Source organism: Pomacea canaliculata, linkage group LG3 (assembly GCF_003073045.1).
Source record: "Pomacea canaliculata isolate SZHN2017 linkage group LG3, ASM307304v1, whole genome shotgun sequence".
Taxonomy (NCBI): Eukaryota; Metazoa; Mollusca; class Gastropoda; order Architaenioglossa; family Ampullariidae; genus Pomacea; species Pomacea canaliculata.
The window spans coordinates 26,738,879-26,765,901 of record NC_037592.1 but is presented as its reverse complement, the minus strand read 5'-3'; the positions used below and the strand labels follow the sequence as shown (position 1 = coordinate 26,765,901).

The 27,023-nt window shown below is 41.0% G+C and overlaps 3 protein-coding genes and 1 long non-coding RNA gene across 4 annotated transcripts in view; 3 read left to right on the top strand and 1 right to left on the bottom strand.

The window, feature by feature from the left end:
* Positions 1 to 1,628: 1,628 nt before the first annotated feature.
* LOC112560874 lies at positions 1,629 to 5,386 on the bottom strand. The gene is made up of 2 exons (XR_003098613.1): positions 5,257 to 5,386; positions 1,629 to 1,884 (listed from the first exon to the last, which is right to left on the bottom strand). It is a non-coding gene; the product is annotated as an uncharacterized LOC112560874 (long non-coding RNA).
* LOC112560872 (carbonyl reductase [NADPH] 1-like) lies at positions 4,579 to 5,412 on the top strand. The gene is made up of 3 exons (XM_025232975.1): positions 4,579 to 4,720; positions 4,941 to 5,004; positions 5,271 to 5,412. Exons 1-3 carry the CDS (start codon positions 4,613 to 4,615, stop codon positions 5,366 to 5,368), a joined length of 270 nt encoding a protein of 89 aa, XP_025088760.1. The 5' UTR covers positions 4,579 to 4,612; the 3' UTR covers positions 5,369 to 5,412.
* A 447-nt stretch (positions 5,413 to 5,859) lies between these two features.
* On the top strand, positions 5,860 to 13,063 carry LOC112560870 (carbonyl reductase [NADPH] 1-like). The gene is given in 10 exon segments (XM_025232971.1): positions 5,860 to 6,013; positions 7,574 to 7,623; positions 8,109 to 8,190; positions 8,553 to 8,731; positions 9,488 to 9,600; positions 11,181 to 11,257; positions 11,260 to 11,308; positions 11,419 to 11,554; positions 11,775 to 11,838; positions 12,102 to 13,063. Coding segments are annotated over 9 exon segments (819 nt in total). The 5' UTR covers positions 5,860 to 6,013; positions 7,574 to 7,602; the 3' UTR covers positions 12,200 to 13,063.
* A 5,143-nt stretch (positions 13,064 to 18,206) lies between these two features.
* LOC112560873 (inverted formin-2-like) overlaps positions 18,207 to 27,023 on the top strand; it is a 64,090-nt gene continuing 55,273 nt past the window's right edge. Inside the window, 1 exon segment of the mRNA XM_025232976.1 lies at positions 18,207 to 18,407. The gene's annotated coding sequence lies outside the window, so the exon portion shown is untranslated.

Below are 27,023 nucleotides of genomic sequence, written 5' to 3'. Positions count from 1 at the left end.
ACAACACAAATATCCAGTGTTGTCCATAGGAATGGGAATCCCATGGGAAACGTCCCATGGGATGGGATGGGACGGGACAGCACACACTTGTATTTCCCATGGTAGTCGATACTTGATATTGCAAAATAAATTTACTGTTATTTCATTCATCAACAATTTAAATCTTTCCTCTGAATCATCTATTGTATGTGAAGTAGCAGGAATTATAGAACAAAAGCCGAAAAGTGGTTTTCAGTGTTGTCCATAGGATTGTTAATACCATGGGAATCCCATGGGAAACGTCCCGTGGGATGGGACGGGATGGGACAGGCATAAATTGCCATGGGACGGGATGGGATGGGATAGAAAAATATGTCCCATGGACAACCCTGCAAATATCTCTAGCGCTAGTGATACACGTTCACCTGATTCACACGACGAAGACATACAGAAGGTGACCAGACGTTTCGGGGGCGAAAGCGGGACACGTGCTGATGATGGTGTCGTCACCGTCAAAGAACGCCGAAAAAAGTGATTTTTAAAGACAAGCGGGACATTTGATGGACTTGCCAGAAAGCCAGAAAGCGTGACATTGGGCGTCCCGCCCGATATAGAGCAGGCGGGACAAGAGGTCAAAAGCGGGACTGTCCCGCCTAAAGCGGGACGTCTGGTCACCTTAACGACACGCTAGCATTCGTTCGGACGGACACGCTCACACAGGTAAATAAGTTCAAAGACATAGATTTATTAACATAATTTACACATACAACTACTATATCTATTCTAACCTACCTACTCTACTAAATCCTCACACCTATAACTCTGGTGTGGGGAAAGAGGAGGTTGAGTGATGTGAGCCGCTTTCCAGCGGGACCAAAGCACCCTGCGGCAGAATAGTACTTCTCAGGGTGGACAGAACTAAAGCTGTACTTAGCTAGAGGGGTGGTTTGAGTGACGCGAGCCGATTTCCATAGGGACCTTGCGGTAAAATAGTACTTCTCTCGTACTCAAACCCCAAGTTTTACAGCTTTTCCAAACAAGACCAGCCGCCTTTCGGTAAACAGGTGCAAGCACTGACGTTTGCCTGTTATTAATACTGGACAGTTTACCTAAGGTGTTATGTGACCGGCTGTTGTCGTCCGCCTCGCGCTGCGCCGCTCGCACGACCATCCAAAGAAGATGAGGGGTGAAGGGAGTAAGCCCTGTCAGCCGTACACGCTGCACTAAGCAAGAGCTCCCGCTACATTACAAACTTAGATCATGGACGTGTATCGGTGGATTACTGTCTGTCTGCCAAGAGAAACGTTTATAGCCTAGCAATTAAAAGTTCTTCGATCAATGTTAGTCTTACCGAGCAAACAATGTGACTAAGCCGTAAGCTTTGTAGTCTCATGCCTCGTTTTAGGAGTTAATATGAAATGTGAATAAACCGGAAGCTTTGTAGCCTAATTCTTCGTTTTAGGAGTTAACTGGAAAAAAAAATCGTCTGCCAGCAGTCCAGCAATACAAGTTCATGCTTAAATAGGGAAGGAGTTGTCAAGGTGAAAGTTACCCTTTTCGCTTCCATAACAACCAATGTGAATACATAATTGAACCATCCTAAAGCAAATTTGTTTCCATACGAAGGTATCTGAACCACTATAAAGTTGTTTTTTTTCCATGTTTGTTTATTCAAACATTAAAAACAAGGGGAAACAAAATATTTACAAGTATGCACAAGTGTCAATAACAAAGTTCCTTTCACATACAGGTAGTCCTCGGGTTACGACGGTCTCGAGTTACGTCGTTTCGTGGTTACGACGCTGTAAATGAAGCTCATTCCGAGTTGCGAGGTTTAGCGGCGTAAGTCGAACTGTACGTGCGCCTCATTCCATGTGCGGCGGAAGTCATAACTCATAAGGCAATCTGAGAAGGGGAAAACAGCAACAGAAATTTGCAGGTCATTAGGACTTAGTCGTTCGACTGTCGCTACGATTATCAAGGATAAAGATCGCATCCTTGAACACGTGACAAGATCTGCTCCTATGACAGCGACAGTGATAACAAAGCGTATTATACTGCACAATATTTTACTGTACTTATGTTTATTGATAATTATGTAGGGTACTGTGTTAGGATAGGTGTTTGGATAAGTTAAGTGTTGCAGTACTGTACTGTTATTATGGTACAGTACTGTATGTCATGAACGTAGGATCCGACTTGCGTCGAAATTCGGTTTACGACGCCGCGTTAAGAACGTATCCCCGTCGTAAGTCGAGGACTACCTGTATTCAAAATCTGGGAGATGGAAAGTCTTTGTTCATTCGTTGCTTTCACATTTTCTTCTTTCGAGTTGCGTGGGGAGGTGCGGAGAGGAGGATTTCCCCCTCTCGAACTGTTGCTTTCACATTAGCTTACCCCACAGATCGAGGTAGTGCTCTTCTGGCAAGGTGTCTTTGTCCTTCTTCAATCTTGCGTTGACCCTCGAGGTGAAGGCGTCTGCTATCTGAGGTGGTGATACAATGAGTCTGTGGAGGCGTGCTTTGTTTCTTAGTGTCCATATTGCTTGTTTGTACTCTGTGAGAACGATGGTTGCTGCTGTTTGGGATGCTGTTGATAGGGCGGGTGGGAGGGTGTTGAAGCGTATGCAGGCTAGTGTGGGTGCTGTGTTTGCGAGTTTGTTCAACAGTGTGGCTAGTTGCTTGTGTGTTTGCTGAAGGTGCGTGCAGTAGAAGAGGATGTGTTCTGTTGTTTCGCTTTTGTTCTGGCAGAAGGCGCACATCTTTTGTTTTGTTATGCCTCTGCGGTGTAGGGTGTCTGCGACTGGGAGGATGTCGTGTGCAATTTTGAAAGACGTGTCTAAGGTGCATGGGTCTACGTGTTTGTTGCTGAGGTGTTTGAATGTGTTTGCGAAGTTTATTCGTGGGAAGGCTTGGAGTACTCTTGGGGGTATAGTGCGTTTGGTTAGAAGTGCTTGATATAGAGTTTTCGTTTTCGTATCCGAGTTCAGACTGAAGTAGGGGTCTGCCGCGAGAAGGTTGTTGAGAGCTGTGCGGCAAGACTGGTAGAAAGGGGGTATGTCTTCGGTGCTGTGTGGATGCTTGTTGGTGAAGGGGTAGTTGCTGAACCTCCTCCTCAGGTCTAGCCCTAACCATAGGTGGCCGTAGTGTGTCCAGTCCTGTTCGTCATTGCCGAACAGTCCTGTCACCTGGGCCAGGATGTGGCTTTCCGTCTTGGAGGGTATGTTCAGCAGGCCTATCCCTCCTTCTTTGGGGTGCAGGTAGAGGGTCTTCCGCTTAATTGGTTCGTGACCATCGTTCCATAGAAAACGGAAGATGGCCCTTTCTATTTGTGTGGTGTAGTGTGGTGGTATTGGTAATACTGAGGATAGGTACCACAGTTTTGACAGGACTGTGGTGTTTATGATGTTGGCTTTTTCATATAGTGAGATGCGGCGGAGTCTGGAGAGATTCAGTGTTGCAGTTATCTTTGTCAGGACTGGGTGCCAAATGTCGTCTTGTGTGACGTCACCGAAAGGCACCCCGTATATTGTCAGTTTGTCCGTCCATGTAATGTCTGGGGGGTTGTCGGTGTCTCTCCTCCATTTTCCTATGAGCATGCCTTTTGTTTTTGTTATGTTTAGTTTGGCGCCTGAAGCCTTACTGTACTGGTGGAAGTGTGTTATCACCCTCCTGACTGACTGGTGGTTATTGAGAAAGAAGTTGCTGTCGTCTGCGTATGCAGACACTTTGCACTCTTCCGGTTTGCCCGGTATGGAGATCCCTTTAATGTGTTTGTCTTGCCTTATTTTGATGAGGACAGGTTCAAGGCATAGAATGTACAGCAAGGGAGAAAGGCTGCAGCCTTGTCTGACAGACCTGGTTATTGTGAAAGAGTCGGAGACGTGTTGGTTTACGATGACACTGCTGCGTATGTCTGTGTATATTGTGGATATCCAATGTAAGAAGTGTGTGTTGGAGCCGAAGGCTTGGAGGGTTTGCAGGAGGTATTGGTGTGAGAGACTCTGTCGAATGCTTTCTCCTGGTCTACTGATAAGATGAGATTGGAGTAGCCTCTATTGTTGCAGTATTCTATTATGTCTCTTATTAGGTGGCAGTTGTTTGTTATAGACCTACCTGGGATTCCGCATGTTTGGTTGCTGTGGATGACTTGGTGGAGGTGTGGTTTGATGCGATTGCAGAGTGTTTTGGTGAGTATTTTGTAATCTGTGTTGAGGAGTGATATGGGTCTGTAGTTTGTCATGTGTTGGGGGTTGTTGGGGTCTTTACAGATTAGAGTGATGTAAGATTCTTTTTGCGTTTTTGTCAGGTGGCCAGCCTCGTATGTTGCGGCGTATATTTTGATTAGTATGGGTCCAAGGTGTTTGAGGAAGGCTGAGTAGAATTCTTTTGGTAGGCCGTCAGAGTCTGGCGTTTTATTTGATTTCATGTCCTTGAGGGCATTTTCTATTTCTGATAAAGTTATTGGTGTGCCTAAGTTTTCTGTCGCCTCGCCGTCTAGTTGTGGGAGGTCTTGTAGAAGGTGTTTTTGGGTTTCGGGGTCTGTGGTCTCTGCTGTGTATAGTTGTGAATAGAAGGCCTTGAAAGAGTTGAGTATATCGCTCGGGTTTGTTCGAAGCTGCCCGTCCTGACCTATGATGTTGGCTATAGTTTTGCGTTTTGTGAGCAAGATTGGTGTCACTGTCATGTCCTTTATCCAGCAGAAGGAGCTTAAAGGAAGAGAAGATATTATTGTTAATGCAGTATGTAATTTTTCTCTTCTTTTCTGCTCTCGGATGCTTACCAAAGAACTATACCTCTTTCTCATAGCAGTATGTTACAGACAAGAAGCTTGTATGAGTTGGCCATTCATTAATTTTACCTTACGTTTTTTTATAAATTTTTATGTTGTCCAATGATGCAAATATGTTTAAGTTATGAAAGTTTGTGAAGCTGTAAAATTGTGTCATGTTCACTTTTCAGTGCTGCCCTGGTTATGTAGCCACAGACATGTCAAGCTTCAAAGGACCCAAAACAATTGACCAAGGTAATCTTTGAGATGATAATGTCTTCAATGCAGACAGCGCGCTCACTCCTTGCTTTTCAATTTTGTATATTTATTCCATAATTTCAACTTGCACTTAAAACAGTGGTGTTTGTCTTTCAGCTTAAAGAAATGACTCATGGATCGTGTTTTACTTAAAATACAGTATTAATGTTTTAGTCTTATTATTTTTACTTGTTAAAAAAAAAAATCATGATTATATAATAGGTCCATCATTACATTGTGTATGTTTACCTGTATCATTGTAGGTGCTGAGACTCCTGTGATGTTGGCCCTCATTCCTCCAGGTGCAGCCTCTCCTCGTGGAAAATTCCTGTCAGAGAAGACGGTCCAAAACTGGGGCTAAAAAACTGTTTATGTCTGTTGTTTTTTAAAACTGTTTACAGACTTTCTTATGCACATTACAATACTAAACTCAGGATATTTGTCTTTTTTCTGCAATCTAGATTGCAATTCTCATATGCTCCTTTTAAGCAGGCTCTCGCAGCTGAAGTCAATATATTTTTTTGTTTTATGATCTAAAATGCATATTTTGGCAGTTTTATATCACATAGCTATACTATAAAGTTTTCGTAATGCATGATTTATATTGGTAATTTTGAATGATTCTCCACAATCAGTCGAAATCCTACAATCTCAAATCCAGTTAAGATCGAACTGATGGAATTTAAATATATCTGGTGCTACTAACTTGACCCTTACAGGAATACTGAAAAACAAAAGAAATTCAGAGTAAGATGTATCATTTATACAAGTTAGCGTTTCTACTCAAAATATAACGTAAGTTGTATAGTAGTGGCACACAATATGCGTCGTCTTTTGTTTTTTTTTTTAAAGGAGAGTGAACTCCGAGGTCTTTTAGAGAAGGGAGATCACTCATTGCTTCTGTCCTGAGAAGATTGTCTCGGTGTCAAACACAAGCAGACGATATCCGGACAAAGTTCAGGTTCCATTCTGGCTTCCTGATTAAAAGCCACTGCTAATTAGTAAGGTAACACTACTTTTAAACTACAAAACAAAAGTTTTTTTTTTACTTGTGCCTGACATGATGTTCAATGTATGGCGTTGTACCAAGACAAGACAAGAATATTTTATATTCTAGAGCAGGAGGGGGATATCACTATGACTTTGCACATTTCTAATGCATTACAATGACTTTGCACATTTCTAATACATTATATGAATCGCACATTGCTTCTAGCTAAAAAGATTGCATCAGTGTCAAATACAAGCAGGTGATATCGGGACACGTTCTGGTTCCATTCTGCCTTATGTGATCAAAAGCCACTGCTTATTAGTAAGGTATATACGAATTTGAAAATACAAAAGTTTCTTTTTATTTGTTTATGTATTTTGACTTATGAATGACATACCGTAAATTTCGGTCTGTTGAGCACACCAGTATATAAACTGTGCCCACTAATTTTTTTTTTAAATTTAGATTTTTTTCACAAATAAGCCGCACTGGTTTATAAGCCTTAAATACAACTCAAAAGATACATCGTCAGTAGTTCGTTTCGTTTTCGGTATGATAAGGGTGTGTTTTTCCGCAACTGATCTGAATGCTTGAATTGTATGAGGCTTTGATTTTAAAATGTGAACAGTTAATACTGTACTTTCACACGGAGGTTATCGAAAAATTAATCGGAATCTCAAATGTCCGCAAAAATTGTTATAATTGCCCATTAGGATTAATAAAGTTGTTCATTTGTAAGTATTGTGAACTATCAAAGACATTGTATCACTTGTAATATGTATGTGAAAACAGTGAAATTTATATGCATGAAACTTATATGCATATACTCATATGTGTCATATAACATTATATTCTATATGATCTAGTGCTACGTGGCTCTCGAAAAGTCTTTAATCCCAGGAATGTTTCCGGCTTCCACCCATGAAACAACCTGCATTGCTGTTTTCGCGGAAGGGTTTAAAGTTGTTAGGAATAAAGTCAATTTTAGTATGAAATTTATGGTAGTTTTAAAATTTATTGCATTCTGCAAATGATTTCATGTTTCTCATATAAGTGTGTGTACTTAAGCCCAATATTTTTCTACATACATTAAAAACAAAGTTGACATATAGTGAGACCAGCAGTCAACACTCCATTCAGCCAATGTAATGTAATGTACCACACCAAAACTGGTCAAAGCTTCCACTTTATTCAAATGACACTACAAGGTCTAATATTACCCAATACTTAAGAAAAGCTCAATATCCTGGTTTACTAAAGACACTTCATTCAGGGCACACAACCCCAACACCCAACTATTTTGAAAGCGATCATAGCCAATACCTCTGTACAAGCACACAATCTTTATCACTCAACTTTTCCTTAAATGTCGTCGGTACATGTACTACACAAATCACAGATGAAACCACTCATAAACAATTTTACAACAGCAGGGGTTATGGATCACACTAACTTACATACCTTAGCCCAATATTGCAACTGTGGTGTAGGCCGAATGCACTTTTTGCTGCTGGCTCCAAATTTCACCCACAAAGTAAGATTTTAAACATTAAACCATAAATATGACTGTTACAGGAATTGAGACATCAAAAGCATCAAAGAACATGGCACCTCGAGTGGCTGTTGTAAGTCAATTTTCACAAATGTTTATTAATATAATTCTGATGAAAAGAAGTTACTACTATTACTGTACCCTTAAACCTTTACTTTCTGTGGGGTTAACATCTATTTGGAGCAAAGGGCCGCAACAACATCTCGCCAGTAGACCAGGTTTTGGGCAGCCCCCTTATACATAAAAATGACAAAACTTTTTTGATACTATTACATAATTACACAACGCTCTACTGCCATGTTACAAAAGAAAACTTAAGCTGTAGGCAGGGTTAGGTAGACAGATCCTTTCTTAAAAAAATGAGGCTCAACCCCATCTGTGGTGTCAGTACACTATAATCTTCTATGGATCAATCTGATCTTGGTAGGGGTTGAGCTGTCTTTTGGTTAAGGTTTATACAAAATCTGTGTAGTTCTGGGTCGATTTGTTCAATGACACACCCAACCACTGAAATGTTTACTTAGAGGACATCTACAACAAAATGTCAATTTCTTTCAGGTTACTGGGTCTAATAAAGGCATTGGCTTTGCTATAGTCAGGGCCCTTTGTAAGGAGTTTAAAGGAGATGTGTATCTTACAGGTGAGTATGACTTTTAAGGTCAAATTAATAATTGCAAGTGCAAAAAACAGTTTTAATATAAAAAAACCTGGTGAATGGTGTGAGTGAAATATTTGTTAACATAGGCCTCTAACAAAAGTATTTCCATTTATTTAAGAAGAGGACAACTGTTGCTGTATGCAAAAATAACAGTCAATGTTTGCCACCTAATTACCTATTAATCATTATTTTTGCACTTACTTCCAAGCCAGTCCTGTTGCTTGCTTTCTTTATATTTTCTTGGCATCAAATAGCTCTAAATGATTATTATGCAGTGTAATGATATTATCAGACATGGATATTGTGTGTATCATGACACTTGGAAGTTCAATTCTTGTTATCAGCAAGAGATGAGAACCGTGGACAGGATGCAGTGAAGCAGCTGAACAATGAGGGTCTGAGTCCCAAGTTTCATCAGCTCAATATTGACGACAATAGCAGCATTGAGCGTTTGCGAGACTTTCTGCAAGATACTTATGGTGGCTTAGATGTACTGGTGAACAACGCTGGCATTGCTTTCAAGGTACTGTATTATTCATGTCTTATCAAATTTAGTCACTTTTTGTTTAGATTTTTTAAATATGTCAGTACTACCACAGTGATTTTTTTAGTGACTTAATTAAGTTATATAAAAGCCAACTTTGAAAGTAAAAAACAACAGTTATACCTTTTAATTAATGGAAAACGAAATTGTGGCTATATTTGGGCGATGACTGGGTAACGTGAATGAGCATGATTTTGCAATTACTGAAACTTGCACAGTTAAATCTGACACTTGCACAGTTAAATCTTGATTACCTGAAAGCTTATCAATTGTTTGGTCTTTTATGCAGACTGATTTGTCTCATTTTCAGCTTCAGATTAATTTTCACACAAAAACCTAGAAAAAAGATATTTGCATGAATGATTCAGTTTAAACATGTTGCCATTTCTGTTGTCTATCAGTCTTATGTTGTACAGTATCATTAATTTTACATAAATTAGAGCCAGAATCAATGCCATAAAGATGGTGTGCATGCATGCATGTGTCTGTAGGGGAGAGGGTGTCAGATAACAGGGTGAGTGCAAAAAGGAAAAGGAGAATGTATTTGTGTCCATAGCACTGGAAAGTATATGAGGTTTGGAACCCAATTGTTTCACATTAGTGAATATTTTTAATGTTTAAATTCTTTGACAAAAACACTCAATCAACATCCTTAAATTTTCTACATGTATCATTTTTGTAGCAATTTCTAGAAGTAGAGTGGTAATTTTGCTTTGCTTTTCTTTTTTTATCAAGATGGATTCAACAGCACCCTTCTCTGAACAGGCTGAAGTAACCATCAAAACTAATTTTTGGAGCACACTAAATGTTTGTGACAAACTGTTTCCAATATTGAAGCCCCACGCAAGGTAAAACTTGACGTTTGTGTATGTAAATAATTATTGCTTATTCAGCTTTTGATGCCAGCCAGCCACATCTCAGTAATAAAATAACAATGAGAGCTGTGCAGGTGTTATTAACAAGAGCAGGATATATTTGTTACATAAGTGGTGTGTTTGCGGCAGACTAAAAGAGCAGAATGTATTTTACATGTTGTAGTGTATTTGTAGTACAAACTGTCCATGCTGTGTTTTAATTTCTTTGCTGTCACCTGCCCAGATTATATCTCTGAACTCCTCTTCCCTTACATCCTAGCTAGACAACTCCGCTCCTTGTCTGATTCTTCCTCTTCCTGTCACCAGAACAACAACATGTGAATACAGGATTTTTAGTTATTGTACAGCGATACAATGGAATTCTCTCCCTTCCCATATCTGCCATCTACCCACTATTGAATCCTTTAAACGCGAGTAAAAAGGCACCTTTTCCGTTAACATCCATCATGTTACTCTCAGTTCTTGTTCTTGTTATTTGGTTCCTGTTTACGTTTTTCTGTATTTAATTTGATTCTTTGTTAGTACTGTTGTTTATTCTTTTATAGTTCATATGTTTTTTGTTTGTTTTCCTGTCCCTTGTTTGCTGTCCATGTTTCTTTCTTGTTCTTAGGCGCTAAGAGCATATGCTCCTTAGGAGTGTGAGTATGGGCTTGAGAAATTTTGCATTTTTTGATATTATTGTTATTTGTGGCAGACTATAAGTATGTGGTATATGCCATCAGCATTGTGACCATTACACTGCTCAGACTCCTGGCTTACATGAAGTTTGTTAAACATAAAATACCATAGAGTGGGAAATGTTTACATCTTAGCAGACACAAAGCACAAAGCATATCTGTATTTGCAGTGTGATAATTAACTGGGTTAAGTATGACATGAGGTATGACATTAAGATTGACTCAGGATGGTAATCACAGTAATTATAAATAACGACAATGAATCATGCCAATTTTGATGACAACAATATTTTGTGGTCATAAACTGTGCATTTCCAACATATAATAAAACTTGTGTGTGCATGCATGCGTACAGACCTTAATGTAGTTATTCTTCCCAGGTTTAAATAGTTTGGTTTGTGCCCCACTTGACATTACACACAAAATTAAAAGCACAATAATAACTGGTTTTAGTAATATAATAATAGGATATGCATATCCCATTTCCCCAATGGAGGTGAGCTCTGTGCGCTTCACAAGAGACCAGGGAAAATAGGGACAGAGGCTGTGTAATGTAGACATCACAATTGAGTACAAAGTCAATGTACATATATACAAGAATGCACCAGTTAGCAATACGAGAACATGAAGGAATGCAGAGATAGGAGTGCAGGATAGAAAGGGCAAGTTATAGTAGGAGTTTGCAAAAGAAAACAATTCCTTCATAACAGACAAATAATTTCCAAACCAAGTACCAAGTTCCTTAGAAATTATCTGGGGATACATTTTAAGAATAAAATCAACGTGGACATATTATCCTTTTGTTATCTGCAGGTAGAGTTGTTTTTGCAAAATGTTTTTGCTTTCTACAGTTTGCTGTTTTTGTTCTTTGTCCAGGGTGTGTAATGTGTCTAGCTTGGTGTCTCAAATGGCAATAGGAAAGTGCTCTCCTGAGCTAAAGGCAAAGTTCAAAGACCCAAACTTACAATGGATGGACTTAAGAAACTAATGGAGGAATTTGTCAGGTATAAGTACCAACATAGTGTTTACATGTGTTTGAGAAATAATTTCAAATAAGATTGTGTCTTTTGTTCAGTTGGTTGAAACATTATATGGTTTAAAATGGCTTGTGCAGTTTGGCCAAGGAGAACAAACATGAGGCTGCAGGATGGCCTAACACAGCCTATGGTGTGAGCAAAATTGGTGTCACTGTCATGTCCTTCATCCAGCAGAAGGAGCTTGAAGGAAGAGAAGACATTATTGTTAATGCAGTATGTAGTTTTTCTCTTCTTTTCTGCTCTTGTATGCTTACCAAAGAACTGTACCTCTTTCTCACAGCAGTATGTTATAGACAACAAGCTTGTATGAGTTGGCCACACATTAATTTTATCTTAAATTTTCTTTTCATTTTTGTGTTGTGCAATGATACAAATATTTTTAAGTCATAAAAGTTTGTGAAGCTGTAAAATTGTTGTCATGATTACTTTTCAGTGTTGCCCTGGTTATGTAGCCACAGACATGTCAAGCTTCAAAGGACACAAAACAATTGACCAAGGTAATCTTTGAGAAGATAATGTTTTTAATGTAGACAGCATGCTCACTCCTTGCTTTTACATTTTGTATATTTATTCAGTAATTTCGACATGCACTTAAAAAATGGTGTTTGTTTTTCAGCTGAAAGAAATGACTCCTGTTTTTTGTTTTTCTTAAAATACAGTATTAATGTTTCAATCTTATTTGTATTTTTTTTTAAAATTCCATCATGATTATATAATAGGTCCATGGTTACATTGTGTATGTTTACCTGTATCATTGTAGGTGCTGAGACTCCTGTGATGTTGGCTCTCATTCCTCCAGGTGCAGCCTCTCCTCGTGGAAAATTCCTGTCAGAGAAGACGGTTCAAAACTGGGGCTAAATGCACTTGATTATTTTTACACTTAAGATTTTTAAAATGAAAGTTTTAGTATATAAATATAGTGGTAGGGGAGTGTATTTTTTCAGATGTGATTGCTTTTATTCTGGTCACATTATAACAGAAAAGAGAAATCCCTAATTATTTAAAAGACCAAATATGGTAGATATATTATGTAAAGTCTGCGAAAGGAATTTAAACTTTTTAAAGAATGTTTGCAAAGTTTGGTTTCTTTTACATGATAACCCTCAAGGACATGTGGACAGCATTATATCCGTCTGTGTTGAAGCTGTGTTGCTTTTCCTTGCTAGATCAAAATGTTTGTTTAAAATCTTTTTGGATGGCTCATAAATGTACTTTTTGTTATTAAGAGCTCATTATATAGTACATTAATCATGTTCCATGTCAAAATGTTTCACATGTTAAGGTGCTGTTACAGTTTTTACAATTAGTACTTTAAAAAATGTTTTTTCAAGTCAGATTTTCCACAACGGAAACAAATAATGGTTTAGAGTTCATGTGTATACAAACTGTTTATATCCATTGTTTTTATAACTGTTTACAGACTTTCTTATGCACATTACAACTAAAATCAGGGTATTTGTCTTTTCTCTGCAATTTGATTGCAACAGTCATATGCTTCTTTTAAGCAGGCTCTCGCAGCTGAAGTCAATATATTTTTTTGTTTTATGATCTAAAATGCATATTTTGGCAGTTTTATATTGCATAGCTAGACTATGGTTTGAGATGATCACCATAGGAACACTATGCATAATACTGTCTATTCTTTACTGAAGTTTTGTCAGCCTTTTATTTTTTGATGAGTAAAAACCAGATGACATTTTGAAAAGTTGTTTGATGGATGAATTTGGACCGTTTTTCTATCTTATTTGCCTGGATGCTACATATGTATGGTATCTTTATTTCCCCACTGGTACTTGCATCAGAAGTGAATATTACTTTTCTTTTGATAGTGTTTTATTCCAGCTTCATTATTAATATTTTGAGTTTCTTCCTATGCATCTACATCAATGTTGGTAACAAAATGTTGCCTGTGTTAAAGGTGTATGAGTGTATTCATTTAGTTTCACTTCAAATTGAATGTTGTAATACGGTAAATTCACTAGACAAGAATTCATGGCACACTTCCATAAAATTATGTTTGGATGACATCAGCTCTTTTGAGTCGTCAGTAATACTATTTTCGGTCATGCATATAGTTTTACTTGCAGTCTTTAAGACATTTTTCTGTCAGTTATAATGCAGTGGTGTAGGAAGATGCTCGGCTTTGAGGGGCAAAGCCCATGCTGATAGTGAAGAATTTGCATATTCTTGCCACCCCAGTTTCTTTTTTGATAACCTTCTTGCCTCCCTACCTACGCCACTGCAATGATAGCAAAAGAGAGAGAGAGGGGTGGGGACTAAGGGAAATAATCTTGTTGGGATATCTTGCTTTTTAACTGCCTCCCCTTTCTCGGCTCGGCGGGCAAAGCTGTGACTGTATCCAGAGTTTATATAGAGTGCATTACAGACATTTAAGGGGAAGAGGGTAGAATTTTTTAAAGAAACAAACATATATTTCCTGAAGACCGGTTGAGGTGGGTAAAGGGGAGTCGTCTATCTTTCCTTAACGCATTACCTGATAAACGGTCTTTTTATTCATGTGGATGTACATGTAAAGACTTAGATGATATAGAATACATGCTTTGTGGCTTCAAAGGTGTAATGAATAACTGGCCACATCTGTGAATAGTGATGAATTATGTGCTACTGCCATAGTCCCATCATCGTCAGCAATGGTTTCACATGGTCACATCAGTGTCAAAACTACATATTATCAATAAGGCCGTAAACGTGTGAGCGTACGTCAAAAGAGTTTTCTTATATCCTTACTTCCATTTCAGCTGTAGGATGTTGGAGGAAAAGGACTTTATGTGAAGGTCTCGGTCCGTAAAACTGATGCTAACGCTGCACACCACACGCCGCATCGTTTTAATGCGTGTTGACGCTCTTCTCCTCATTCAGCGTTTCCAGATGTGAGCACACCCCCTGTGTCTATTGACCAAAAAAGGTCCACCCTGCGCCGGGTTGTTGAAAATGTTTGTCGACAAACCTTTTTTTTTTTTTTAAAAGCGCTATTGAAACTCGGGGCCCTGGCCTGTCGCGTCTGTGGTGATGCAGAACCGAACGCTTTGTTGAGAGTCGCGCGACTAGATCAGCCAGCTGATGACACCAGTGTCATTATGGACAGGGATGAAAGTGTGGGCCGCCTTACTATAGTCAGCGTGATTGTTTGTAATGGTCCATGTCACCTACCAGTGAGGCGTGAGTGGCCAACGTGCACTGTTGTGATTATGTTCACAGAAGGACGTTTGAATATTTAGGGGAAGTTACCGTAAGTGTGAAGCTCTTGTAACCGTTTCTTCCCTTCTTTCTTTCTCACTTTGTACATTAACGATTAAGTTGTTTTTTTTGTGCCGAGTTTTTATCAGAAATAACTGATGTGTATACTGTACTTTGCACCTTATGACTACATTTAAGATAATCAGCGGTTCTTTTGGTTTCTTTGTTTAATGAAGTGCCATAAATTTATCAAATCTTAGTTTAAGAAACGTCGGTAAGAGTCTGAGGGTGTTGACTGTACAGATAGAACGCAGCAGGGTAAGTGAGTGGACAGTTGCCCGCACCTTTCCTGTGGATCCAGCTATCGACAAACTTCAAATGTTCTGTTAGGCCTTGTGAAATGACTTCTCGAGCACTAAATTAAGAAGGAATGAGGATCAGCGTCCCCCGCTGCAGTCTCTAATGCTTCCAAGACCTCTATGGAATAATAATGAAGAACTGGGTCCTCCATCATGAGGGCAGGAGAGGAAGCAGTAACTGGAACAGACGCGAGACTGTGTGTCACACAGAAATAAAGGCGGTCGTGGCTGTTTGTCTTGCGCAAAGCAACTCCTGGCCATTCACCTTCATCTCCTAGAGATGCAGTCAGCGCGAACGCTCAACGGTGCAACAGAAGAATGTTGCTTGAAAGTTTTCCGCCTCTCGCGCTGATTGCATAACTCAATGTCTCCCTCCTCCCACACCCCCAGACGCCCACGCCTGTTTTCACAATCCCAGTTAACCCGCGGGATGGGGCGGGGCGACTAAGTCTCCATCATCTTGGCCTAAATGTTAAGGTGAGGAGTGACGCCTACACTGGGGGTTTCCGCTTCGTCACCCTAACAACCGCCATGTGTGTCCAGTCCATTGGGTGAGCGACAGCTAGAATCTCCGGTAGTTCTGGTTGGTTTTCTCTTGTTAAGTGAAGGCGTTTGAAAAATCATCCGTTACAAGAGGAAGAGGAAAGAAACCGCTCCTCAATTTTCAATTTTGCTGTTAAAATTCTCATTCTCAGAAGGTGTTTGAACCACCTGTCCCTGGAACTCGGGTAAGTAAGAGTTAGGCTCTTGCAGACTTTTTTCCTGTGACTGGGATAAGAAAGAGGCGATGTCAATATTGTACTTGTGTAATATAAGTTAACATTAACTCGATATTAATTTCCCAGAAAACTCCTAAAAAGAGAAATGATTCGATTCAAAACTTGTTTGCCAGTGATAATCACGCAGAATTAATTAGGCAGGTTGTCTTATGCTTTACAGTATCATTTGTGACTGGATCATGACAGGAATCGTCAAGTGAATGATAGAAGCGTTGAAAATGTGTGCGTATAGGTAGGTGTTCGCGTGCGTGCGTTGCATTGGTATGAGGACGGGGCGAGCGCGTGCCTTGAATAAAAACAACGCCCTTTTTCTCTTTTTCAGAACATTTTTCTTGTTTATTGCTTCGTTTCACGTAACATTCTGAAGGATATTAAAGAGATCTAGTGGCAGTTCAGCTGAACCGTTATTGAGGTGGGAGAACCGGAAGAGTAAAGAAAAGTTGTGGTTGGTGTCAGTTTATTTGTGCAAGAGGCTATGACCGGGCATTTAGGCGATTTTTAATTAAAGTGACCATTTGGCTGAATTAATTAGAGGGGCTAATTCTAATGCCTTTCAAAACTTATGTATTTACATCAACAATCCTAAAATAATTTGGTGGTATCAGGGGAGCAACCTACAACTTCAAACGGCTGAAGTATGTTTACACTAGCTCAGAGCAGGTCATTGTTTCCCTTTAAGCGCAAAGGCATGCGGTCAGGGGCGGTAACCATGACAATAGGTGCACTGTGTCACCGAAAGCGTAAACTTCCGGAGGAAATCGGAATCACAGGGCAAACTATAAACTTCTAACACAGCACCGACACGTCATATGTGTGTGTGTCATGGTAGTGGATGGAATACATTCAACCACGGGTAAAATGGTTGATACAGAAACTTTTTTTTTCTTTTTTCAGGCATATTCGCCAGGTCCAGTACTCAGACTTTAAGAGGACCGTTACTCTGTAAAGTTTCACGTGTGTGTGTGTGTGAAATCGTCCGCATTTCGGCAGTTTGTGTAAAGCATTGATCATAGAAACAGTGCCAAGGTGCTGCTCTCAAAATTCCCCTTAATCTCAGATTTTAATAACGACCGCCTTTCAACTATCGAAGGCAGCTAAAAGAAAATGTGTGTGTTTTTCGAAGAAAGATGCAGAGATTAGTTAATTTTATAGCAGTCAATATAACTCAAGTTTGTCCTCACCCCCTTACCCCCTGCACTAACCATCTCCACACCATCACCACCACCCTATCTCATTTGTGTTGACGGCTGTGTGGGATGCAGCTGAGGGAGGAAGTGGACTAATGGTGATGCTCTTTTTAAGGAGTACGAGGAAACTGATGGACCTGAGAAGATGAGGCTTCGATTGAGAGGCGATATTTGTGGGATGCATGTTTTTTCTTGAAATCTCGCCTCTGAAAGTAATATCAAAGCTGTGTGAACGACCCATTGTAACAGAATGTCACGTGGTGCAGCCAACTGGAAGAGCACCACAAACAAGTTTCCTTTTAAACCACCTCTACGCCGTGGCACCTGTTTACATGACAGTCTGCTTTGCTGTGAAATAGTCTTAGATGATGGCTTGGCACCTAAAACACCAATCTCTTCCCCCGCCCATACACACACACACCTACCTTTAATACCACAAAGGGCACTACAGGGAGAAATGACACGAATATAGTCCAAGATCTGATGACAAGTTCCAACACCTACATTCTCCCAACAGACCACGGTCTTAATATAAAGTTGAAATGTCTCATTCGGCGCCTAGGTACTACCTTCCCTTCAGTTCCTAATTGACAATGTTATTAGGGCGGAAACCATGACAACGGTATACTGAGTCATGAAAAGCATAGGACTTCCTGGGGAAACAGTAATGAAAGTGAAGCAGTGTGACCACACCGAAACATGTATTTATGACCAATTTTCCAAACCTACTGGACGCAGCACACGCCCTGTGTGGAGATCCTCTTTATTCTGGTAGAGACAGTCGAGAGCTCCAGTCAACGTTCAAAGCACACCTAATCAGTAAAATAATTATATTGCAATGATTTTTCGCAGTTAGGAAAAGGAGCATATGTAAGTATGACATAATTTAAACAATGGCCGCCAGTTTAAGTAGTTTGACAATAAATACTCCAGTCGATGTAAAATGTAAAATTTGTAAAATGCAGCTCGAGAAAACTTCAGGCAGACGACTGACCTCTGGTGTTATTTGTTTCTTGATAGCAAACAGGTGGCACCGGCGAAGACAAGCACCGTGCCCTGGACTACAGTGCATGCCAGCTTCTTGTCTTGTACTTGGAGACGGAATTCTCGCTTCGCTCGGCGGGATTCCTTGCCAAGTTTCCAGACTCGTTCTGCGTGGCCAGAGTCGGCAGAAGGACCCGTAGGTTCATGAAAACCCAGCGCCAGTCTTAGTGACGCGAGTGAGTGAGTGAGCTTACCTCACCTACCAGACAAAAAAGTCTGCATGGTGAACGGCGGAAAGAAAAATTACAATAATTGGGTCAGAACGCTGGACCTGGGTGCCACAAAGAGAAGACTGAGAAGTCTTTGTGAAGCCAGTCTGGTAAAACAGAAAGTGTGACTTGCAGGATTTTAATATCAAGTGGGTGTGCAGTGAGGATAACAAAAAAAGAAGAAACCAGTCATGAAGATGCTGGAGCGATTTTCCTTTTCGCACCTTGACCCCTTGTCTGTGGGGGTCGGCGTCGGCCTTGGCGGCTTCCTATTTCTGTTGACGTGGCAGGTGAGTGACCTAGAAACTATCAGATTGTGTGTGCTCACCGCTGTACTTTCTGTCTAAAACTTCTCACACGCCCACACATATATGTATATTATTGAGCTGATCCTTGTACTAGCTGTAAATAAGGGATGCGTATCCAACACCTGTTCTTCTGATGATGCAACACCTGGCGGTGCACTATATCCTACCCACGCATCTTGATACCGTCCTCACGAACCTGAATGTGTGTCCTCCCCTCTCCGCTCTGTTTGTCGTCTCTGGCTGCAGTTAATTAATTCTGTCCTCGAGGGATTTGACATCCCAAGGCCCTGGCTGTCATAACGCTTACAATCTTACAATTATTCCAAAGAGTTATTTTGGTATAGAAGACATTATTTATTTATTTTCCTTTTCTGTCTTTGTCGTCTGGTTAACAGTACAATAAACCAATTTCTATGATTTGTACTTTTTCCCCTTTTTCGTGTTATTGACAAAAGGCGTGAAGAACTGACTAATCAAGACAGATTGTATGCTTACATAAGAAACATTGGAGTTATTTGATATCATACTCAATACACGTTCAACAGTTGCTCGGCAGCAGCTGACAGTGATGTGCCCTGTGTAACACACTTTACCGAAGGTCGGGAAGTGTATAAGCTTTTTATCATTGTGTTCTTGTACATATGTAACTAATTATAACATAGTTTACACATACACACACCCCAAGCATCAACGTGGCAGTGCAGAAACCTAGAGCAGATGAGCCACACACCGTAGCTGAAGCTGTCGCTGTTGCTGCCGCCTACGATCTCCTTGATACGCATGCCCACATCGCTGACAAACTGCAAACGATCACTGCGAGGGAGATTTTTATCTCCTAATGTTAGCTAGATGGTAAAAACAACCTAACTCCTGGGGTCGTAATTATGAACTACAAGTGTATCATCTCCGGGTTTTGCTTTATTTGCAGTCCTAGGACGCCCTCTGTAGTCTCTGTAGGTAATAAGCAAGAAGAGGATTGGGGGTGGGTGGGGAGGGTTTTAGACTAACAGCCGACCTGCTTGTTTACACCTGTTTCCAATTACTGTACAGGACTCGCAACATTTCCTGTTCATAGCTAACCCTGAGATAAATTTGCCTCTTTTCATGACAGCGGCCTAAGTGGAGTTGAGAATGTTTGTGTCATAGTTTCTTATTGCAGTGATTTTTGTTTGTTTATTTTAACGTTTTCCTCAGCTTTTTAACCAGCAGGAACGCGCTTCGCTGCCACATCCCAAATTTTCTGGAAAATTGAGAACAAAGTTTTTTCGGGTGGGGTGCATGACGTGTGTGTGTGTTTGAGAGAGAGAACTAGTTCATGAGGTATGTTTGCGGCAGTTCTTGTCATCCACATTCAATCACAATGTGCATGGACAGTGGCTCATATTTGCTCCAAGAAAGGTATTCTTGCCCACCTAAACCAATCCTGACATTTGTGTTACTGTTGTTGGAGAAACACGTTCGTCGGCTTTCCTCACCCCGCCATTTCTCCATGTCCCTCAGAGCCTTGACTACGAGTGGGATACATAGTAAAAGTACTTTCTTTGTTTCATCTAAGCATAATGTTCCTTGATGTTTGGTGCTGGAGATCAATCTTAGACACTCTTAGAAGAGAAACCATTTCATGTTGCAATATCTCATTCTCCTCTTCGGCTTAATGCGCTTTTCTGACTTCTGACATTTTTGTACCTGTCACATCGCTTCTTTTGCAATACCACTTTATAAGGACGATAAGAGGAGACAGAATGAAGAGAAGGAGTAGATGATGATGTTAGAGTGGACGCCCACAATGCACCTCAACAGTCGGCGTGGTTGAGTAAACTGAAGACTGTAAACACTTGAGAGCGTGAGCCAGTAACGGGACTCGCGAGTCATGCCGGGACTGCTTCAAACGGTCACGCCCCCTTGAGGTCATTGTTGGCAGTGAACAGTCCCACCCAACACACCGTCTGCGGAGGAAATATTACTGTGTTGATTAAGCATCTTTCAAACGCACGCAAGGGGCAGTAAGGAGACAGAGCATCTCCTTCATCAACGGTGGCCTGGCCCGTTACTGAGACAAACGTTTGTTTCGAAACTAGACAGAAGACACAGGGCAGCGCAAAATCCTCGATTAGGAGAGAGAGAAAAAAAAAAAACACCCAAACTTGCATCGACTAAACATTTTATGGCAGGAGACTGGGCAGAAATGTTATCTGTCATCTAACCTAACACAGCAAACAGGTTGCGATACCTTGTGAAGCAGAATATATTTTTTTTTAAAGCCGTGACACCAGCTGGTCTTAGTCGTGCCAGAGATGTTTTGTTCTCATGTGTGGGAGAAAGCTTTGAATCTCTCGCAGTAATAGATGTACTCAGTCATCATGATCAATTGCCCACGTGGTACCCGGGCTTTCGCGCAGCAGTCGTTTAGTAGAAGGTGCACCGGCGAGCTCGGGAGGAGACTACAACACTGAACTGTTGGTCGGAGGAAAGGTCAGCGCGAGGGTTGTAGTCACCAAGAGGACGGCCTGCACTTGCTGATGGTAGGAGTGGATCAGAGGTTTCATAATACAGCATATCGAATGGAATGGCATACCCACAATTTACCGGAGGAGTGGGGAAAAAAAGACAAAAAAACTTAGAGGCGTTGTGAGAAATGTAACACGCTTATCTAATATTAGTATGAACAAGCAACAGACTCGTGCCAGGGCTGACGGTGTTCAGACGGTAGAGTGGACTGGAGATAGTGGAGAAATGTTCAGTGTTGTAACAGAGGGAACAATGGGACATGGTTTGAAGTGAAACAGTGAAACAATAGCCAGTGATATAAATATTTTTTACTACAGCAAGTGCGCAACAGGAAAATGCTCGTGAACAGTTCTGAGAAAGTTCTGGAAATGAGTTACACAAAACTAAGACGTAAGACGATGCGTGAAAAGCTTAGAGTGGAACGTACAAGTACAGGTGATGTTTAGTGCAGTTTAGTGTAGAATACAGTGTAAAAACTGTAAAGAACAGAAAGTAGGAGAAGTCTGGAACAGTGTGTCACTCGACTCCAGTCAAGGCAGCAGTGGACCATCAAGAGACTGTCAATGGCAACGGCAGACGATGAACAGATGAGGTAAAGTTCGAAACGCGACACGTGAGCAGCTTCTTCTACTAGCTTGCTCGTGATGTTGTGGGTATTAAGACAGTGTGTGTAGATGTTGATGTTGCTGTTTTATACAAGCACTGGTTCGTGAACCGTTCCTCCTCATCAACATCCCACAATCCTCGGAGAGTACCAGGTACCATTACCATGAGAGGCTGGCTGTCTTCGTACGGGTCTGTTGATGGACTAAATGCTCGCCTGTTGAAGAGAGACAGCAAGACAGGATGCTGTGTAAGTCTTACAAACGTGTCTCGTTATGCATGCCTTGTCTTTTTATACCTTGTCTTTTTCAGTTGTAACAATGGCCTGCACCTTGCCCGCCCTTCCCCTCCTTCTGTTGACACCATCACGCATCATCACCCTCCCCTAACCACTGCCATGTAGGGATAACGGTCTCCTGGTCATCATTGATGATCTCGAACCTTGAACTCAAGACTGTTTAGTATTTACCTGTTGTAATTCCTTCATCCTTGTTTGGGTTTTTGCTGTTGATGCTATTCCTAAAGATAATGATAATTAGTAGTATTATTAAGATTAAAAGTTCATTTGGGTGGTAGTGGAGGGATATTTTGCCTCAGTGATTGTGGTTTGTGAATTATATTTTAATGGAAGTCAATACTCTGTTCTTTTCCTTCCTCTTAATTTTTCCCATGTTTGTTGTAAAAGTCTGGATTGTTTATAAACATATAAATTGTTCCTGTAACATTATGTTCGATTGGCTAATCTTTTATCTTTGTGAACGTGTACATGAAGACCTCCTAGCGGTTTTCTTTCAGTCTTTTCGATCGTATGAACACGATATCATACTTTTATAGAAAGCCAATGATCTGGTTGTTGGGAAAAAAAAACAGTCCCCAGCTGTTGCTGAACAGCGACGAAAAAAAGTCCTACTGATGCAGATTAGCTCTTTGTAACAGCTGAAAACTTGCTTTGTAGATATAAACAGTATTTGAGTATGTTGTTCTTGCCCCGGTGAATATTGATAAGTGCTGAGAGAGTCAGGTTTAGGTTAAGAATACGATCAGCTTACTGTTTATGAACAGAAATTTGATCCCTTTCACCAACATTGAAAGGAGGGCTTTATGTACCCCTTTAAAAACTGATGTTAACGGTTGCTTCAGGGACTCGAGCCATGTAGGCACCTTGCAAATAGTTTGCGACAATAATTAACGCATCAATTGAAAATGTTACAGAGCTGTTCTGCATTTTTCGAGACAAAGTCCTTTGTCCTTGTTCTCGAGACACGTGCTGTTCTGACCTGATGACAATGGCGGTCTGAGGACAACATCAACGTGTCTCGTCTGAGAGCTATCGATCGGCACCATTGTCTTCGCCGGTGAGGAAACGATAATGGGTCGGATGCAGATCTGTCCTCAATTTCCAGAACCTTCTCTGTAACATGAACATCGTGTTGTTTGTTTGCTCTCCTTTATTGTTTGGTCCTTTCTTTGGAAAATGAAGTTAGTGGCAGTTAATTGTGACTTCCTACTTCTCGATGTTAATAATCTTTAACATGGTATAGATGGAACCCGTTCACTGCTAGTATACAATATTCTAGATGCCAACTAAGGTGTCATCGCATGAGATGTAAGATATCTCATTATCGCATGCTGCAGACAACTGAAAGCAAATAATAGTGAATGAGAAGGGTTCATTGTCCCACCCCTCCCCTATTCGTTTTCAATCTTGTCTTCCAACAAACAGGTCGGTGAGCTTGCAAGACAGACTACAGCCATAAGAGCGAAAGGATTAATGAACAGTAAAGGGAGATAAATGATAGGCCTGTTCTTGAGTGTTCACGTGTTCAATCAACTGCTGTCAGAACATCGTACAGGGGAGATAATGGTCCTCGATGGTGAGGAGCAATGCTAAGGAAGCTAGCGTTAGAGTGTGGGGATGGTGCTGGTACTCATCAGACACGCCGACAGTAGCTCATTTCCGGACAGTCCGCTCGATGCCCCCGAGATAATGTCGTGCCTGGCTAACTCATTAGCTGACCGAGCCCACCTGCAGTCCCTGTTAAACCCGTTGCAAACCTCGCGGTGATTAAATTCGTCTCTGTGGTCGCCATTGCAGTCATGCGACAGCCTCATGTTGGGCACGTGACTATTATGTACAGACGGATTCTCGAGAAAAAAGTCCTCCTGTCCTTCATTTCCGCGCATTCTTTTCACTTAACCCATGGCACGCTCTTTCCCCGGGCCAGAAACTATTTATTTTTATATCTCCGTCTTTCTCTCAAATCCTGACAACATCGTTATCGTCTTCAATCTGTCTTTCTCAAGTCACGAAAACTGAAATTTACGTTTTCGTCAGCCAAATCTCAACACGTTGGTTTGTAAACATGATTCACATCACCTTCTTCATCAGACAGAGGCTCATGTTAACCACCACTCTCTTTGTCAACAACAGTTTAGCCTGCCACAGCTGTTGCCATCCAGACTAACACCACACGTTGTTCGCGGTCTTTGTAAAACTCAGCAGGAGATAACATTTTTTTTGCACAGTAAAACAGCAAAAAGAATAAACAGAAGAAGGGCTTAGCTGGAGGCAGAGTCATTGTTGACGTTACAAGTATTTGTATACAAGGAAAATATCAATAAATAAATAAATCAGTGTCCTTTATTTCTAAGTGCACGTGGACCGAAATATTTTCAGATGTCCCATAAAAAAGACACACAAATGAGTTGTTGGGTTTTTTTTTTTTTTTAAGTAAGAATGTTTGTTACTGACAGACCAGCATGGACCCTTCCAACGTCTGTATAACCTGCAAGTTGTGTATACACACTTCAAACATCTTATGAAAACAGCCTCCACAGATCACCTTGGTAACGCTCGTTTCCATCAAGGTACCGAACTCTCCACGTTCTCTGATGCTTTCTCTACCTGCAGAGACGACTTCTCCCCCTTACTTCAGTCCTTTACATCTGTCTTCTTCCTCCCCGAAATACAAAGAATTATTAATTTCTCTTATTTATAAATTTCTTACTCAACTGCTTCCTACAGGGTTCTTTACACTTTTCTGTTTCCGTTGGAGCCGAAATTTAGCGTCGTTGCCATGACAAAACAGAACGAAACTAACAAATACAGTATTTTTGTTATGTTGTCTTAAAAAAAAAAAAAAACTGGTGATTTTAGCTTTCTTAGAAACCTCCATGTATCCTCCACTCTTTGCCCGCAGAAGAAAATCGAACAGCATAAAAATTTCAAACATTCTTTCAACTCCTATTGCGAAGCCTGCTATAAAAGAGAAACTTAATGCCATAAAAACACATTTTCCCGGCAAATCGCGGGATTGGTGCTTCGCAGCTTTTCGTGGAGAGAAAATTTGACTGAATGGATGAAGCGAAGCCCACATTTCCCAATATTTTGCTCCTGGAAGCCGAGCCCGTGTCCTAATACCCGAGAGTGGAGGTTTCGTGAAATATTTAAGCGAGGGCCCTTCTCTTGCGGCTTAAATCGCATTTTACGAACATGTTACGCCGTTTTCTGCCCATCTCCAGAGAGAGAGGCCATCCTTCCGCTAGGGATGAAGATGGTAGACAGCGAGAAAAAAAAAAGAAGAAAGAAACAAAAACAAAAAATTGGGACTGGAGGATCGACAGCTCCAGGAGCCGCAGCCATTGCAGAAGATTGAAGGGAAGTGGAGTAAACATTCTGCCTTAGGAAATTAATCATTCAATCTGTCTCTTCGGGGCAGCCTCTTGCTGTTCTGATGTAGATACGTTTGTGGGTGTGTACACGCATGAGCGAAGAGGTATATATATATATGTGTGTGTGTGTGTGTGTGCGTGCTCGCTCGTGCTTTTTTACTTGCATTCGTGACAAGGTGAGATTGAGACAGCGTGTACACAGCATTTGATTGGAGTCTTCGTGAGGAGGTTCAATTTTTTAACATTCACGTTGCGTAGACGTTAATCTTTTTGTTTTCTTGCACAAATCAGTTTTCTTGTTAAGATTTTTTTTTCCTCCTTCTCCTTTTGAAGACATTTATCCCGCTCCCACTTCTGGAAAGAAATCATTAGTCGCCTTATTGAGGTTTCTCCAGTACTCGATAGACGAGTTCATCTAATGCTGCTTTCCTTACATCAGGGCTCACGTCGATTCGTGGTTGTCTGGAGAACGAAAGCCAGCATTTATATCTGACAGTTCCAGCTATGGACACTTGCATTATCCGGTTACCTTTAACATATGATGCAAAATGCTGTGCGATCATCCATGTCGGTCTTAGTCCTCACAAGTAATCGAAGCTTTCATCGTGTCAAGATAGAGGACGCGCTCAAAGCTTGTTACCTGCATGCAGCGATCTCATGCTATCGCGAATGCTTGTGTGTTTGCATGTCTGTGTGTGTGTGTGTGGATGCTGGAGGTACGTTGTGAAAGCAATGTATCACGACGTGTGTTAATGGCAGCTAGTGAATTAGTCACAGTGAAGGCTTCTTGATGAGGCTCGGGGAGGCTGGTGGGTATGTCGAGCACTGTCTACACTAAGTGCAGCTCACCGCGGGACAGACGGAGTGCAGGACGTAGAAGCTAGGAATTCTGGGACTAATGGCGAAAATAGCTGTGTAAAGTTATGGTCACACACACACAGAGACACACAGACACACACAGATTGTACAACAGGCGACCTTACGGTCCACAGGATGTCCTACCATTATTTCACACAAACGCACCACACGTACGACCTTTTACATCCGGGCTCTTGCGTCTTGTGAAGCATGCTATGGCTAAATGTGTTATTATTCCCGGTCTTCCGTTTCTAATTTCCTCTTGTTTAAGCCATACAGGTCTGTTCTAGCCTGGCACACTGGCCCAGTGGCCCCCACCCCACCAAAAAAATTTTTTTTAAGTGATAGCTATGTGTGTCCCCGTAACACCACCCCAGTACCCGGGCAATGTCCAGTAATATCCAGAGACTCGGCCCTGATCTGCACAACTCGAGTTGATCCCAGAATTTCGCTCAGCGTATAAACCCACATCGATCTGAGAAAGGAGAATATTGTGAGCGGGCTAGCTAATGAACAAACAGCTTACTTGTCAGTTCAAAGTCGTTTGTGTGAAAATTCTTTTCTGTCAGAATGATGCAGTGTTCTCAAGGGACAACAGACATTGTATGTTCTCTTTGCTAAACAAAGTTGTGTGGGACTTCTTTCTGCACGCGGAGACAGAGGGTAAAAACCTCGTCAAGAGATCGAGCGACAGCGCAAGATTTGTCTTCTATTTCGGATTAATTTTTTTGTTTCCAACTATGATGTTATTGGCAAATGTTGATCTATTGCTTCATTTGAGTCAAGCACAGTAAAAAACCAAAATCGTCTGTACCTTTTGATGATCCTTCACTAGTCTGACAGGTTGACATTTCACGTTCGACGTCGAGTGACAGTCAAAGTTTTGAGTGAAGCGGGTTGATAAAGATTGTTGTGGTGAAATATTCATGGACGTGTATAGGTGGACTGCTGTCTGTC